Raw genomic sequence first — 17,067 nt, 5'->3', positions numbered from 1 at the left:
AACAAATGGAGCCATCAGCTCCTGAAAGCCTACCCCTGTTTATCTCGGCATGTGGCGGTTGTAAGCGTGCTTTCGCCCCTGTGGAGCGCAGCCAATGCTTCCTGCTCGCCTATTATGGCAGCACAATGCCTCGCTAAAGCAGGGCCTGGCTTTGGCGCGGAGTCTGCGGTAGCTTAAAAGCTTCCTCTCGGTTGTAACTGTGCAGAATTACAATCCATGCCGGAGCAGGAGCGCAGCCCCTCCGCGCGGAGGCGGCACCGTGCGGCTCTTTTGTCATGTTAAATAGCTCCATCCATGTGTGTGCGCAGAATGGCAGCTGCTTACGCCAAGCGTGCTGCGAGACGTACTCCAGATATGTTATTCCAGAGGCCGAGTCCTCGCCCAGCCCTGCTACCACAACAACATTTCCCTCTCTCTCTCCACGGAATCATCAATACTCTTGCAAGTCAATGCATTTACTACAGTCAGCGACGGCGGTTTGCGCTTGACGCAGGCACGTAAGTACGTGGCGTGGGGGCGCGCAGAGGGCACGTACCTGCGCACGGGTGGCATGTTCTGCTGTCAGCGTGCTGCGCGTGCAGCGCGTCGGGGGCGCCTGTTCTGCCGTAAGACTCGGACTCCCACAGGCTCTGGTACTCAGGGACGTCAACGGCTCCTTCAGAGGCGATGGGGTCACAGAACCTATTCATGGACAGAACCAGAGTCATGTCTTACAGCCTCGAACCTGCGAAAAAAGGGGAAAGAGGGGTCAGAGGTCTCTTAGGAAGGACTGCACATTTGACTTGCAATGCTGTTATCAATTCAGGCCAAACATACATTAACCGTACAACTCCTGGGATTCGCTGGTTACTCGTATTGTCAAACTCCGCTGAGGGTGCTGCAATCGGGTTTACTTCATTTACATTTTCAGCTCGTTCTTGCTCAAGAGCAAGGGACACATTGGCACGCACACAATCACAAATACCCACTGCCAAGTAGAGAGAAATCTATTTTCAGAAAAGCCAGAGGCTAGCTTGCCTAAGAGACAGTTTTGAGGTAAATTGGCCGCCATACCCAAAAGCTCGCATTTACCGCTGTCCTGCTTTCCATTCCGTAACATCTCCTCATCAACGGAACAGCCACTTCGGCGAAGGGCTCCTCTGCAAGTCTGAGGCTGTGTGAGTTGTTTCCACTGGCCCCAAGTCGGACTAAAATGGATCTGCCTCCAGTCAAAACATTGTGAGATCAAGACAGAAAATTGGCTCCAGTTTCGAGCTGTGAGTTCCAGTCCCGCAGGAGCCAAGCACAACACGGAGAGCAAGCAGAATATTAAACAGGAGCTGCCGCTTCAGGGGCATTCACGTGTCTAGCTTTCCCTCATGCTCTTCCTGCCCCCTGTATCCTTCCGGCCCTCTCACTCCTTCAGTCTGCTCTCTCTCTGCTGCACTCACCCTCTCTGTTTCTCTTCTTCCCTCCTCTCTCTTCCCTTCGAATGCCTTTCCTCCCTCACAAGCTGTACATGTCCTCCTGGATTTAATCTATGACCATCTCCAAGACAGCAGTTCTCCCTCCTCCTTTCCTACCCTCTCTCTCCTGCTCTCTCTAAAGTTGCTTGAAATTCTGTCACGAAGGAATGAAGCAAGGACTTCAAGTGTTCAAAAAACGTGCTCAGCACTTTAACTTTCAGATTTAAACTGGCAAAGGCAGGCACACTGAAAGGGCATCTAAGGGTTGAGCAAATGTCCAAGAACTACACTTTGCTCCCAGAAGACAATCAATACACATTATGGCCAAGTGCATGTCACGAGCGCTACCTTCACAAACTTTGTGCACTGTTGAACATACGAGAAACTTTATAAAGTTTATAATGACATAGTAATTTGAATGTGTAAAACTCTTAATATTGTTTGGTGTCTATGTGCCAAAAATGTATAAGCACTACTTCCTCATAAAATGGCTGGCCGCTTGCATACAGCACAACCGATACTTACACAGGCAGCAAAGTATTAGTCTAAAAAAAGTCACAAAAGACACCTTCTAGAGACTCAGCGGTCTCCACATTTGTAAATACCCAAGTAGCTTCTAAAAGGGGTAAAGCCTTCCGCTCTAGCCTCTATGTAGTCGGCAGCTATTCTAGCTTTCTGTGCAGGCCTGCGAACTGCAAAGACCTGAATCAATGTCAGACAAGCAAGTCCAACAATCCACCCTCAGATCAAAATCATCACTAGGGTTTCAATGTACATTTAGCTGTATAAGGCCTGCTAATGTATATTGCTATATGGTTTCTTGGCTGTGTCGTGTGTAATCTGCATGCTGGTATTTATGTGTTCATTTGTTTAGGTTTACTGTTCTGTACAATTGTGTATACATACCAGTTCAGGTTCATGTCTTTTACAGTGGTATTTTATTCTTTATTGTTTTGCAGTGATGTTTGCCTATACACAGTCAAGTGCACAAACCAACAAAAACACACAGAAGAGCTATGGAAATGGCTTTCACAAGGGGGCCTGGAGACAGAGAAGTGTGTGAGTACAAGCGAGACATTTCAGTGTCGAAAAGGCTGTGCCACCATAGGTTGGACACCTTAATCTTGATGTAGTTAGCAAGTGTGTGTACTGAAGGACTGAAGATTTCTGGTTGAGGCATAAGCGCTTATACTTTTTTTCCAGGTATATCAAGGGCAAGGGTATAGAATTATCTGGGAATAAATGTTCACGCCGTGAATTGGTCCCTAAAGAAAACAAGACAGTAGTGATGCCAACATAGGGTTCCCATCCTCAGGACTGCAACTGTCCTCTCTCCTTGCCACATGGTGAATGATTACACTCCTAAAACTGGCTCGACTTCCCCTAAATTCTAATGTTACACGTCCCTCGTTAGGCTTGTGAGCTTTCTAGCTGACTCTCACCTTCAGGCCCCTGAAATGACATTGGTCATTTTCTCCATCACTTTTCTGCATGCTTATGGCTTAAATGCTATAAGCATTCAAGATACTCCTTCACTCCTCACCGTACCCTTAGTGCCTTCCAACCCACACTGACAAATTAGCTACCAGCTCCTTATGTGCATTTCCCCTGCATGCCTCTTTGAATGCTCCTGAGCTCTCCCCACATCACCCCATGTAGTGTTAGCTTAGCTCGAGCATCCATTTTCCCACTTCTGCATACATCTCACAAATATTGATGGCTACCTGATCTCTCACTTGCTTCCCCTGGATATCTCTTGTCTTTCTCCCATCCATTTTGCACCATTGCAAAAACATTCTATTTGTAAATTGGCCAGTGCTGAAACAGTAAAATTACTGGAAAAGGCTGTTTACGCTTTATGGTTTTAAGTATAGATGAGTATCTTGAGTGCACTCTGCACATGGCACTGACACCCTGAGTGTATGATTGATACTTCACAAAACTGCACAATTGAGGACAAAAGTAAACTTAAATCAAATGAAATCTCCACAATTCCTAAGTGTTTCCACCTAACTACCCTCGACTCGGCTTCTACCATCACTCTTAGGTTAACTGCATGCATTATCACCACTAGCATTCTGAAGTCAACTGCCACAAACAAGGACAATGACCGGTGGCTACGCTGCAAGTCAGGCGTATGAAAAACAGTCAACACAGAGATTCAAATGTTTCAGAGAAAACACAGCTATGACAGTCTCGCTGTTTGAAAAGTAACAGAGATACTCACCTTCCAGAAATGATCCGGAACCACTCAAACCTGAATGTCATGCCTCACTGCCCACGTGGCTCCATATCAGTTCCCACATGAGATGTCAGTTCTCCAGCCCCAGTTTACAAAATGAATCCTGCAATGCCTACAAGCATCATCATGAAGATTTTGTGGATTATGGCATTTTGTTTTGTTAAATAGGTTCCCTCGAGTATTTCTCAAATCGTACAAGCAAGACAGAAAATGTAAGCAAAACTGTCGGTAAACCACAATTCCGTTGGTCCTAAAAATGTACTGATCACACCGATTCAACTAATTCTTTGCCAAAAATATTAAATGGCAATCCAACAACAACAATGGTCTAGCAGTTAACACCTTACCCAAACAACTATTTAAGATCATCAAAGGATTAGATGCCTCACATTCTCCGTAAAACACTCCCGCCCCAAGAGCTGATCAGTGCTGCAAAATTCAGAACTACCTTATTAACAAAGTACAGAATATTAGATCTATATAACAAACGAATCTATCAGCAATACTTGATGATTAACCACACAAGCGGATAACACTATTTTGATTAATTCACCAACTATATCTACCAATGCATTGTCCTCCAGTGATTACAACACAGAAGAAATCACATGCATCGTCAGGCGCCTGAGCATCACTCCATACCTGTGCACCAAATACCCAGTGTAAATGGCAGTTGGCATCTACTGTAACAGTGCCATCCCTGGACACCTGCACTCGCTCTATATCACTAAAACAAGACATGGTTCGTGTCACCACTGAAAAATAGGTAGGTAATCCTGGAAACAACTGTCGCCACCAAATTGACTAGCCGAATAGGCCCTTATGGACGTGAAGGACAAACAGCTTTACTAGTCTCTGTTTGTGCATGAACTTACTTCAACATAAAAGACCATCAAATCCTGTTGACTAGATCAAATAAATAACACTAGGGGACAACAAACACCTAAACTGGAGCACCTGCTTAACAAACTTATTACATTTATCATTGAAGGACTAAGCTACCTCCAACAAGCCACCAACATGTTTGGTGCCCTTGGACTCAGCATTAACTCCTGAAGTCATCACATCAACAAAATCCTGCTTTGTGCTGTCCTTGCCAGACTTGTGATCAGAGTCAACACTTATAGACAACAATTTTCTTCAAATAAGCAAAACAGACATATCACAATCATTACATAAATAATGGATTCCAACTACTATGAACTCAACACTGATGTTAGAAATGGGGGTCTCTAGTTGGCGGCTTGCACCCTGTCAAAATAGGGACCCTTCCTTCTATTAAGGGGATTACACAGCTAAGATAACCCCTGCTCATCCCCTTGGTAGCTTGACACGAGCAGTCAGGCCTATCTCAGAGGCAATGTGTAGAGCATTTGTATAAAACACACACAGTAACACAGTGAAAACACTACAAATGGACACCACACCAGTTAAAAAAAAAAACTAATCTTTATCTGAATAAAACGACCAAAGCGACAAAAATCCAACATACAAAAGTAAAGATATTATTTTGCAAAAATAAATTAAAAACACAGTTCCTTGAAGTTGATAGCGCCAACCGGGGCTATCGCGGCTTTGTGAGCAACACAAATCCAACAGTTCAGTGGTGTGGTGTCGGCAAGACCTGCAAAACAGTACCTTTTGAAATGAAGGGGTCTTGGGGACCTTGCAATGAAATCCGAAGATGTGGCGGCACTGGCATCGGCGGTGATCGGTTCCGAAGGTCGGGCCGGAGTCGTTGAGGCCTTGCCATGACACGTGTTGCAGGTCAATCTCCACAATGTTGAGTTCAGGAGCGCTGTCGTCGGACAGGCCAGGGCTGCGATGTCGTCTTGGTTGATGTGTTGCGTTGTTCATGAGCAGTACCCACGTCTTTGGCGCACGCAGCAGTGAGGCTTCTGTCCTGATGCGATGTCTTCGGCAGACCAGGGCTGCGACGGTAGACGGGGTGATGTGTCGTGCTCTTCACGAGCGGTGCCCTCAGCCACGGTCCATGTAGCGGAGTCGGAGATGAAGATAGAGTTGATTATGCTGTTGTCAGTGCACCAGGGATGCAATGTCAGAGGCGATGTGCCGTGCTCTTGGCCACGGTGCAGGCAGCGGTGATGATTACAGCATGAAGTGGCGTCATCATTGAGGTCGGGGCTACAATTTAATTGCGGTCGATATGTTGTGCTTTTCACGAGGGGTGACCACGGCTTCGGTGCGGGCAGCAGCTCTGATGATGGCATTGGGGTTGCTTTTCTTGAAGTTACAGCACAACTACTCAGTTTCAAAAGCCCAGGACTTGTTTTGACACCACTTGGCAATGCAGGAATCACAGCAAAAGAGTCCCAGTGCTGGCAACAAGATGTGGATGAAGTCTTTGATCTCCCTGGGACTTACAACAGGAGGCAAACACACAAAAGCCATTGTTGAACCTTGGGAAGCAGGAAGAAGAAAGCAAAGTCCAGTCCTTTCACTGTCCAAGACAAAAGAAGCTGGCCAGTACAACACAGTAACAAGCAGAGTGACAGTTCCCCTCCTTCAGCTTCTCTCGCTCTTTTTCTTGGCAAAATCGCCTCTTAGTCCAGAAGTGTTCTAGAGTCTGGAGTTATAGGTCCATGTGGCCTTTGAAGTAGGCATACTTCAAAGAATAGTCTTTGTAGTACACACAGGTCTGCTCTGCCCTGTCCTGGCTTCAGACACAATACAGGGTTGGAGACAGCATGGTGAGAGGCCAGGCACAGCGCTATTCAGGTGTCAGTGACAACTCCTCCCACCACTCTAGCTCAGGAAGGCCCATCAGCCTGGTGATGGGCAATAAGGATATGCAGGACACACCTCAGCTCTCTTTGTGTGACTGTCTAGAGTGAATGCAAAAACAGTTCCAACTGTCAGTCAAAACTAGACGTGGATTTTACAGGCAGGCAGAGGCACAGAATGCTAAAGCAAGAAAATACCCACTTTTTGTGTGTCTTTTGCTTTATCGCCCTAAGTGCGCCCTGTATGCCCAGACATAGGCCCCAGGCTCACTGTGCTACTGGATTCAAACTAGCCTGGCTGATGAGGGGTGATTCCCTGAAACTGGTCCCAGGAAGCTTGTTTGTGGTCCAGGCAGGACCTGGCTTGGCAGTTCGGGATGACCTGTTCCCATGAGGAAAAACTAAAGGTGGTGATGGACGGAGCGTTGACAATACAAACACTCACCCCCAGTCAACTGATCTGGGTTAAATCCATAACCGTTCTTTAGCTCACTCCGCCACCCCAGTTCAGACATGGCCATATGCAAATCAGTCTGACCCTGTGCCTCATGGGAACAGTCCAGCCCGAACTGCCAAGCCATGTCTTCCCTGGACCGGAATCAAGCTTCCCAGGACCGGTTCCTGGCTGATGAGGATTATGAGTCCGAAACCGGTCCCAGGATGCTTGTTTCCGGTCCAGGGAAGACATGGCTTGACAGTTCGGGCTGGACTGTTCCCATGAGAACGGTTATGGATTAAACCCAGATCAGTTGACTGGGGGTGAGTGTTTGTATTGTCAACGCTCCGTCCATCACCACCTTTGGTTTTTCTTTGTTCGCCCTAAGTTGGCAGGGTAGGCTCAGACGTGAGTCCCTTGCTCACTTTGCCACTGGAGCCAAGCAAGCCCGGCTGAAGACGGCTGTAACGCCAGACACCGGTCCTGGGAAGCTTTGATTCCGGTCCAGGGAAGACATGGCTTGGCAGTTCGGGCTGGACTGTTTCCATGAGGCACAGGGTCAGACTGATTTGTATATAGCCATGTCTGAACTGGGGTGGCTGAGTGGGCTAAAGAATGGTGATGGATTAAACCCAGATCAGTTGACTGGGGGTGAGTGTTTGATTTGCTCAAACGCTCCGTCCATCATCCCCTTTTGTATCGCTCTGTTCCCATGAGGAGCAGGGTCAAGACAGATTTGCATATGTCTGGGTCTTAACTAGGCTGGCATGGTGAGCAAAAGAACAATGGATTGAACCCAGATCTGCTGACTTAGGATGAATGTTTGATTTGGTCTGCATTCCGTCCATCATGAGTTTCTTTTGCTTTCTCGCCCTAAGTGTGCCGTGTATGCCCAGACGTGGGTCTCTGGCTCACTGCGCCACTGTATTCAAGCTAGCCTGGCTGATATGGGGTAATGCCCCTAAACCAGTCCGAGGATGCTTATTTGTAGTCCAGGGAGGACCTGGCTTGGTAGTTCGGGTTGGACTGTTCCCATGAGGAGCAGGATCAAGATTGATTTGCATATAGCTGGGTCTAAACTGGGGTGGCATGGTGAGCAAAAGAACAATGGATTGAACCCAGATCTGTTGACTTAGCATGAATGTTTGATTTGGTCTGCATTCCGTCCATCATGAGTTTCTTTTGCTTTCTCGCCCTAAGTGTGCCATGTATGCCCAGACGTGGGTCTCTGGCTCACTGTGCCACTATATTCAAGCTAGCCTGGCTGATATGGGGTAATACCCCTAAACCAGTCTGAGGATGCTTATTTGTGGTCCAGGGAGGACCTGGCTTGGTAGTTCGGGTTGGACTGTTCCCATGAGGAGCAGGATCAAGATTGATTTGCATATAGCTGGGTCTAAACTGGGGTGGCATGGTGAGCAAAAGAACAATGGATTGAACCCATATCTCTTGACTGGAGGTAAATGTTTGATTTAGTCTGCATTCTGTCCATAATTTGTGTGTCTTTTACTTTCTAAAAGTGGTGTTTTCAAACATACAATTAAAAAATACCTTCACTAAAAGATGTGTTTTTAAATTCTGAGCTCATGGCGCCCAAACTCCAAATCTACCTCTTTCCAATTAAAAGTTACACTTGTAAGTTATTACAAGGCAGCTTCAGTGATAACCTATGGTTGAGACAGTCCTTGCCATAGTGGAAAACTAAATTGGCAGTATTTCACTATCAGGACATGCAAAACACACCAGTACATGTTCTACCTTTCACATACACTAGACCCTGTCCATGGGGCTACCGTGGCATTACCTTAGGGGTGCCTTACATGTAGTAAAAGGGAAGGTTTGGGCCTGGCAATTGGGTGCACTTGTCAGGTCGACATGGCAGTTTAAACTGCATTTGCAGATACTTTAGTGGCAGGCCTGAAACTTACAGGGCTACTCATGTGGGTGGCACAATCAGTGCTGCAGGCCCACTACTAGCATTTGATTTACAGGCCCTGTGCACACACAGTGCACTTTACTAGAGACTTACTATTAAATCAAATATGCCTACCATTGCTAACCAATCATGATCACAATTTACACAAGGAGCACTTGTACCTTAGCCCCGATCAGCAGTGGTAAAGTGCCCAGAGCTCTAAAACCAGCAAAAACAAAAGGCAGCACACAGTCAAAAACAAGAGGTCAAATGCAAAAAGACGGGAAAAACTGGCCAAAGATACCAGGTCTAACAACTAACAAAACCGAAACCTATCATGAGATTCTAAGGACCCCATATAATAAGATGGTTTGTGGTCACACAGCCTATGATTCACAAAAACAGAACATTTGAGATGCAAAGCACCTTTATAGAATGTACAAAAGGCCCTCTTGTGAGTCAGAAGAGTCTTTCTAAGTTGTAAAAGGTATTTTGAAACCTGTTACAAATAGAAAATAGAAGTGGGTCTGAATTGGGAGTCCCCCTTTCATCTGGGATTTGTAATGGAATACATCAATCGTTTAGGAACACAATTGCATCCGCAAACCATTGATCAATTACCGACATCCCCCACCCCCAACAGCTGTGGTGGTGATTGATTCACAAATGGGAAACTGTCCACGTGGCACACTTTTCCGGATGTGAAGATAGTGGTCCAGAAGACCACTGCCTGATCCTCCTCATGTGTTCCCACCAGGAAACACATTTTTCTTTAAAAAGCAGCCCTTTTAAAGGACCTTGTTTGCTTTTAAAAATAAGATTCATGTTTGAGAATGGAAATGCAGGGATGTAGGTTAGCTGTCCCTTGCAGCCCTTCACCCAACATTCACAGCCAATAATTGATGGTTGCAAATTGTGATCTCCCTAATTACTAGTCATTGGGCAAGTTGATTTGCGATCCCCTGTGAATGGGCAATTTGCGATGCGAGCTATTAGTGCATAGATCACATAGCAAATTGCATTCACATTTGCAAACCAGTCGGTATGCGCACTGCACATCACTGGGTTTTGAACAGGGGTAGTACATCAGACTCCAATTCCTCTATTTCCAACCTGTCACCAGCTAACTCCCCTATGTCTGTAGGCAGCTCTCTCAGTAACCCCACCTGCACAAACGTCTCTGATTCATATTCGGCTCCTAGCTGAAAAGCAAATACAACAGGTCACCCAAAGCAGCCACGCTCATCTCAAGGTCCTCAAGAAAATACATGGTTCCTCGAAGACAAAGGGAGAACCACAGACATACAAACAACCGTTCGATGGCAAAATTGGTTGTGACAATGTACTCCACTGCAGCCTCCATAAACACCTGTGCACAAAATAGGCCTAAATGCTGCAGTTAGACCTTCCAAATTAACTTCATATTCTCCAGATTCACCCCACCTTGGAGAATGCACGAGCTCAAAATCCAAAAAAGGATTAAGTTCAAAACTGAGTTAATGATCCACAAGATACTACACAGCCACTGGCTGAAATATAGGTGCATGCCCCCACATGCAACCTAACATCTGCAACCCAAGATCAAATTGAAATAAAGCCAACAAGAAAGCAAGGATAGGAGGATATAAATTTGCTGTAGCTGAACTCAGTTTCTGAAATTCCCTTCCATCTTTACTTGGAGTAAAATCCATCCAAAGTTTAGAAAAAACAAAAATGCATATTTCAAAAACAAAAACGACAGACACCCCTTCCTCGATTTACCAGTGCCTACTTCAACAAGCATATACCACCAGGAGCTCACCAACAACTACAATCACTTATAGATACAAATTTACTATAATTTAGGAATCTGGTATCGAAGTAGCAACAGCACACTGCACACAGTTGATATCAGCTTTCCAGTCTGTACGTAGCACGTACTTGGATATCCCAAACTTTATGCATTATACAAAAGACACATACATACAAATAATCAACTTGCTTTGTCAGGAGAATCTAATTTTTTCTGTGGACAAACGTACAGAGAAGGAAAGCACCCCTGTTCTATTACGTGTGCATGCATTCAAGAAATACTTCTACCTGTCTGACAAAATAAATACTTTTCATAAAAAGTACTGTTGTTAGAAATCAACAGCTCTTGCACGGACGTTTACTTTTACATGTTATTATTTTTGTTTAATCTCTAAGCTTAGGATGTGCCTCTATTAATGTAACTATAGGTTTCACTGGCTGGAACGATGCAAAGACATAGGCTACCCAGGAGACAGAAAATCACAGATGAAATTGAACATTAGGATAACTCTAAGGATTCCAGGGGCGGGCCATCCAACTCTTCAATGGCCATGATGAATACATTTCAAAGGTGCTCAGTACACAACTATTATTCCTTGTGAGTTTATGACTTTTGTTAAGTATGTAATATCCATGGGCTTTCTTCTTGTAAATATATACTCTGCTGTTGTACGTTTGTAATGCTATTCATACAGCCTGACATGTGTAGGAAGTGTATTGCTTCTTCACATGGAGGAAGTGGTAAAGAGTGAAGTGAGACACGCTCTATCAAAGCAATCCATGATAGGACATTCTAAAGCTGTAGGCCTACGTTTACCATACGACCCAAAATACCTTCCAACTTCCCTCCACCCCGCATGTGCTCCAATGCATCAGACAAGGCCTTGGGCTCTGCTTGCAAGAGTGCTACTCCCACCACTGACTTCAGTTTAGCTTTGCAACGCATCCATTGAAGGTGTCGTTGCTTTTATACAATGTGCATAAAATCCCGTCCACCAAGTTTTGACCGCTCAGATCTGAACAAGCATCATTTCCTTCAAACTGTATAATTTTCACTGTCTCTTTATTTTAGTGTAGGAAATGACAAGACACACGGAATTACGGTTCAGAGAACAGTTAATATGGAAAAAATTAAATTATTTAAAGTATTGAGCTGTAATCTATTTAAATAGTGGGCAGGTTAAATACATGTGTTGCAGAAATTAGAAATGGGGTTTAAAAGTTCTGGTAGTTTCTTTGTGCTTTAATATGAGTGCTAAATCTTTCAACTGTGTCCCTGTGGTTCACAAGAGGATTGCGTGGAACATGAATAACACTAAAGGTTTTGCAGAAGCATCATAACGAATCAGATGTGATAATGCCCTGTTTATCGTTTAGGGATGCTTGCACTGCCATGCTTATAGAGTGTTGTCTGCATGGAATTCTGGCAGTCATAACTCAGCACATGCTTGCTGCATGGCAGACATTTAAGAAGCACTGTGAAACCAGGCCCGGGTTGTGCATGCTGAAATACAATCAGATATTGTTCACTACCGAGGAAGAATGCCAAGTAGCAAGCTAGTCCTGGCATGTGTAACAATGCACTGCTGGCGCCTCCTTCGCCCTGCAGAGCAGTAAAGAGCTGCTTCACTTCCTCCGGCGAGCCTGCTGGGGATAGCTCAAGAGCAGATTAATGTGGTTAGGGCAGAGCTGGAAGGTTGCCGAACAGCTCCTGGGCCACAGGGTTTGCAAAAACATTTGTTGGTAGTGTCTCAAACAGGACTTGCGTTCATGGGTTATATCACAAGTGTTACAAGGACATTCTCATTGCTTGGTTAAAAAAAAAGATGTGGGGAGCAGGATAGATAGCAAGACATAGAAGTCGATACTATCGATACACAAAAGTCCTCTGAGGGATCACCGTGTATTTTCTCTACGTGAAGTTGGACATGCAATCACCTAGAAGCTGTAAGCCACCAAATGTGTGATAGGCATTTGTGTTCACTCACCCACAGCCACCCGATAGCCCTGGTTTACCTGTATATACTATCTTATATCACATCAGGAACTGAAGCTGGGAATATTAGCTTACCTTCAGTCAGTCAGGAACAGTGCCCAACAATTAGCAAAGGCTGTGTAATGGAGTAGAAATCTAGTGTTGTTTTGCTCAAATAGGGTAGACCAGGTATTTATAAACATGTCCTAATCCATGGCAACGGGCCTTGAAGTGTCTTCAGCGAAGAGACTTGGTTTAAGGTTTCAAAGTGGGGGACAACCACAGGTGATATGTAATTCCAGCTGCACTGTGGATATTTTACCATTTTTGTTTCCCACCAAACCCGTAGATGTTCATAAACACATGGCTAACATCAGTACTGGGATTAACAAATTGTATGGATTTTTTAATTCAGGACGCAAACTAATATATGTGAAATAGGGCCCAATGCTTGGCAAATTCATAAATAGAGCTTTACCGGACAAGCCATAATAAAATTCTGCTGGTTCACTTATCAGTTTAACTTACACCGTTATGATAGGCCACAAACAATAAAACGCTTGACTGGTCAAATATAAAAATGTGACAATAATATGGTATTGGATTGAACTGAAATATTTCCTAAGGGCCTGAAACACAAGTGGTAAACTACAGTATCCACTCTGTTCAGTGTCACCAAGTGACATTTGGTGTCCAGTGTCACAAAGGTGAATTCAGGTAGCAGCACTATGTTGCAATGCTGTAGTGTGAGTCGGGCAAGATACAGATTCTTTTTACTTCAGGCACCCAAGGGCTGTATTGGAGGGTGCCATAGGGCCCTAGTTCAATGCCCTCTTTTTCTTTTCCACTGCACATAGTAGCCAGGTCCTGACCCACTTAGAGCATAACCTACAATTCACTGTCCCGAAGATCTCGAGGCCCGAGAACCACATGTGTGATATTTGTGGATTGTGGACCAACAGCTAATGTTTGAAAAGGAAGATCTGTATCTCAAAGTCACAGAAATCACTACAGACCTCTGAGACTGCCCTGGAATAAGACTGTGTCCTTGTGCACGAGATGTGCATTTTTTGTGGCAGGTTAGGTTTGTGACGCTTTCTGTCCATCATTAATAAATTAATGTCTCCTGTCAATGTCTTCACGCCGGGTAGGAAGACACTGAGTTTCCTTAAGCCGCTGTCTACTAACGAGACTGCGCAGTATCACGAGGAGCTCACACCCCTGTCAGTCAGCTGTCTTTAGTTAATGGAGAAGCTAAAATACCTCATTTCCAAGTTTCCTTCTAAGGGGAATCATCTGTAAATGTGGGATTCCTCGGACATGACTCACGCGGGCAGCATACGTCAAAACTTCCAGACCCATTTTTTGCAGAAGCTAGGTGCCCAAAAGCATCCCTCCTGGACGAAAGCTACAAATAAAGTCTCAAACATACAAGGAATTCTTCATACCTCCGATAATACTTGATAATTCGGAATCTCCTTTTCAGTCATCAGTCGCGCTGCTTTGGTGATTTCTAGCTCCCAATAAAGGGAGGCGCGCAGGCAGCTTGCAACAAGTGTCTGCTGCAGGGAGGGAGTGCGGTGCCAGACAGAGGCAGGCAGCCTGTGCAGCGCTCCGTGCGCAGCCGGCTGCTCCGGGGAGAGGGCAGACTGGAGGAGCGCGGCTGCAGACGCAGCGGCAGTCTGGCTGCCAGGCCAGCAGACAGGCACCGCGCACGGATGGATGGGCGTGGAGGACGTGCCGCCTCCCAAAAATGAATCTCGAGTTCACACACGTCCACGCAGCTCTCGAACTGCGAACGCTGTGAACGGGCTCCCTCTGACATGGAGAGATGGAGCCGCCGGTCCACTCCGGCAGGAACATGCATTGGTCTGGATTTATATTTTAGAAAAACATTAAATGAGAATCATCGGACCCACCACCCAGGTGTCGCCCGACAGATATGTGATGTGTCTGAACTGTTAGTGCAGGGGCGTAAAATCGAATCCAGACGCCCCCTTCCCCCAGTTGTTGTGGTCAGTTTTGTTTTCTTTTCCCCTGGGGTCCCAGCAATGCAGCCGTTTTGTTGAAAGGTGTCTACTCCGAGGACGGGAGATGATCTACTTGAAGCCTCATCTTCGCCCCTCCTCCCCTTAGACCACCAGCGCCCCTGAGGAGAGGCTGGCCCCGCCGGACCTCCTGCCACCCCTCCCGAGGGCACCGGGCAAGGCAGGAGGTCAGCCTCCTGCCACCTGTCCGTATTCCCCGCAGCTGCGGCGGGTGTGTGCCACGCAAGCATGCACGCACCCCTCGGCGTCACCCCCGCCCCCCAGCCTTACCGGTGATGTGTCGAGCAGCGCCGGGGTGAGGGTCGGGGTCTCTGCGGGCTGGCGGTCGGCGGGGGTCGGCTGGCTCCCCGCGGGGCATGCATGGGGCGAATCCAGGGCACGGAGTGCGCTGCCGCTCCTCCGCTTCTCCCGACGGTTATGGTAATGATGGGTTTTAGCCGAGCAGCCAGCGTGTGAAACCAGTAAATCCTGTTTTACATTTCCCTCTGGATTTAATAGGAGAGATTTCAGTATGCCCCCAGGGTTAGAAAGTGAATATGACAACCGCATTTCTTTCTTTTCTTTCCCTCTCTCAGAGCTCTGCACACACTGCTGCCTTCCCTTCCGCGGGAGGCCCCCCGGCCCCCTCCCCTCTTCACCAGCCCCCCCCCCCCCTCCAGTCTGTGCTTCTCAACCGCGAGACGCTCAGCCTCGCCACAGACGTTTTCAAGACACTCTCAGGATCTTACGGCTATGTTTTTTCCTCTGACTGGGTGGTGGTCACGGCCATTAAGGTTTATTGCAGTATTTTCTTCCATGTTTCTTTTTTGCCTTGCTCGCGGCGATGCCGAGACTGCCAGGGCGAGCACTGCACCACATCAGATGAATAACACATGACATGTATCTCCCCCGCCGTCTAACATTCTGTAGTTATGCTTTCCATGTAAACTGAGTGTGTGAATCGAAGTTTTTTTTCCGATGAGCAGGCACACGACTGCCAAGGTGCCCCGCTTTTCTAAAACTGGGTTAATACTGCCCTTGAACCAGTCACAAACCCAATGTCCCGATGCCACTCGAAGCACCAGAGAATAGCCATTGTCCCCTGAGTCCGACTAGTTGAGTCACTGTTGAAATGCTGCACATTAATGTTGAAATGCCGCACAGTAATAATCACCAAACATGATTTTATTCAAAATATTGTTGTCTACTCTGTTTCAAATAGACTAACAATGCTAACTCTGGTGTAAATTCCAGTTTAGCAGTTGTACATGATTTCTTCTAGTAAGGAGGAGATTTATTTTTTAACCTGTAATAAAGTATAATGACAATTATTACTGTGTTTATGCGGAAATCATTAATAATGCTTTTGTACTTCAGTTGCTCTCGTTATTTCTCCTCGACACAGTCAATTTGTAAAATAACAAAACACGTGTGCACTGAGTAGAAATTATTTGCACATTGTCAACTAGACTTTCCTACAGAGTTATCAAGCTGTATTGAGACCTTAGTGTATTAAACGTCTCATTTGTGCAGATGTTTCTTTTGACCTGATCAGACAAGGTCAAACTTAAATTCTGAGGGTAAAAACTAGACAGGCATTGCTCTTGATGTAGTTAATTACATTTCTTGAGATAAATCCAAATAATGTTTGTCTGCAGGACAACCCCAGATCCTTTCTGTTTATGTATGTATGAAGGTGAAGGTATCCTTTCCATAACAGTTGAAGCTTCAGAAAGAGCATTCATGACATGACTGGACCCTGTAATCAGAGGAATTGTTCGTACTGGTAATGGCAATGCTGATGATTGTTTTGGAAGTATATATAACGTGATACATGAAATACTTGAATTAATGTTAGTCACTAGTAATTACTCGGGCCGCATCTCATTCTGAGGTTATTTTCCACACCATGCCACCTCAATGGGACAGGTATGAGTCCCTTGCTCACTTTGCCACTGGATTCAAGCAAGCCGGGCAGAAAAATATGTCTGAACTGGGGTGGCAGAGTGGGCTAAAGAACGGTGATGGATCAAACCCAGATCTTTTGACTGGGTGTGAGTGTTTGATTGGATCGGATGCTCCGTCCATCACCACCCCCTTTTGTACCGCTTTGGCCGCCATAAGTGTGGCAGGGTATGCTCAGACGTGAGTCCCTTGCTCACTTTGCCACTGGATTCAAGCAAGCCGGGCTGAAGACGGTTGGAATGCCAGAAACCGGTCCTCGGAAGCTTGTTTCCGGTCCAGGGAAGACATGGCTTGGCAGTTCGCGCTGGACTGTTCCCATAAGGCACAGGGTCAGACTGATTTGCATATATCCATGTCTGAACTGGGGTGGCAGAGTGGGCTAAAGAACGGTGATGGATCAAACCCAGATCTTTTGACTGGGTGTGAGTGTTTGATTGGTTCAGATGCTCCGTCCATCACCACCCCCTTTTGTACCGCTTTGGCCGCCATAAGTGTAGCAGGGTATGCTCAGACGTGAGTCCCTTGCT

At 46.0% G+C, this 17,067-nt stretch overlaps 1 protein-coding gene across 1 annotated transcript in view; it reads right to left on the bottom strand.

Moving 5' to 3' along the window:
• The window catches only part of SERTAD4 (SERTA domain containing 4), a 64,282-nt gene extending 49,186 nt beyond the window's left edge, over positions 1-15,096 (bottom strand). Inside the window, exons 1-2 of the mRNA XM_078649723.1 lie at positions 14,867-15,096; positions 536-724 (exon numbers count right to left, since the gene is read on the bottom strand). Of these exons, the coding sequence (XP_078505849.1) occupies positions 536-707 (172 nt within the window). The 5' untranslated portion in view covers positions 708-724; positions 14,867-15,096. The remainder of the gene's footprint in view (positions 1-535; positions 725-14,866) is intronic.
• Between the last annotated feature and the right edge of the window lie 1,971 nt (positions 15,097-17,067).

This window comes from Lissotriton helveticus, chromosome 6 (genome assembly GCF_964261635.1).
Source record: "Lissotriton helveticus chromosome 6, aLisHel1.1, whole genome shotgun sequence".
NCBI lineage: Eukaryota > Metazoa > Chordata > Amphibia > Caudata > Salamandridae > Lissotriton > Lissotriton helveticus.
Note: the sequence above shows the minus strand (reverse complement) of the source record. Positions and strands in the feature narration are given on the sequence as shown.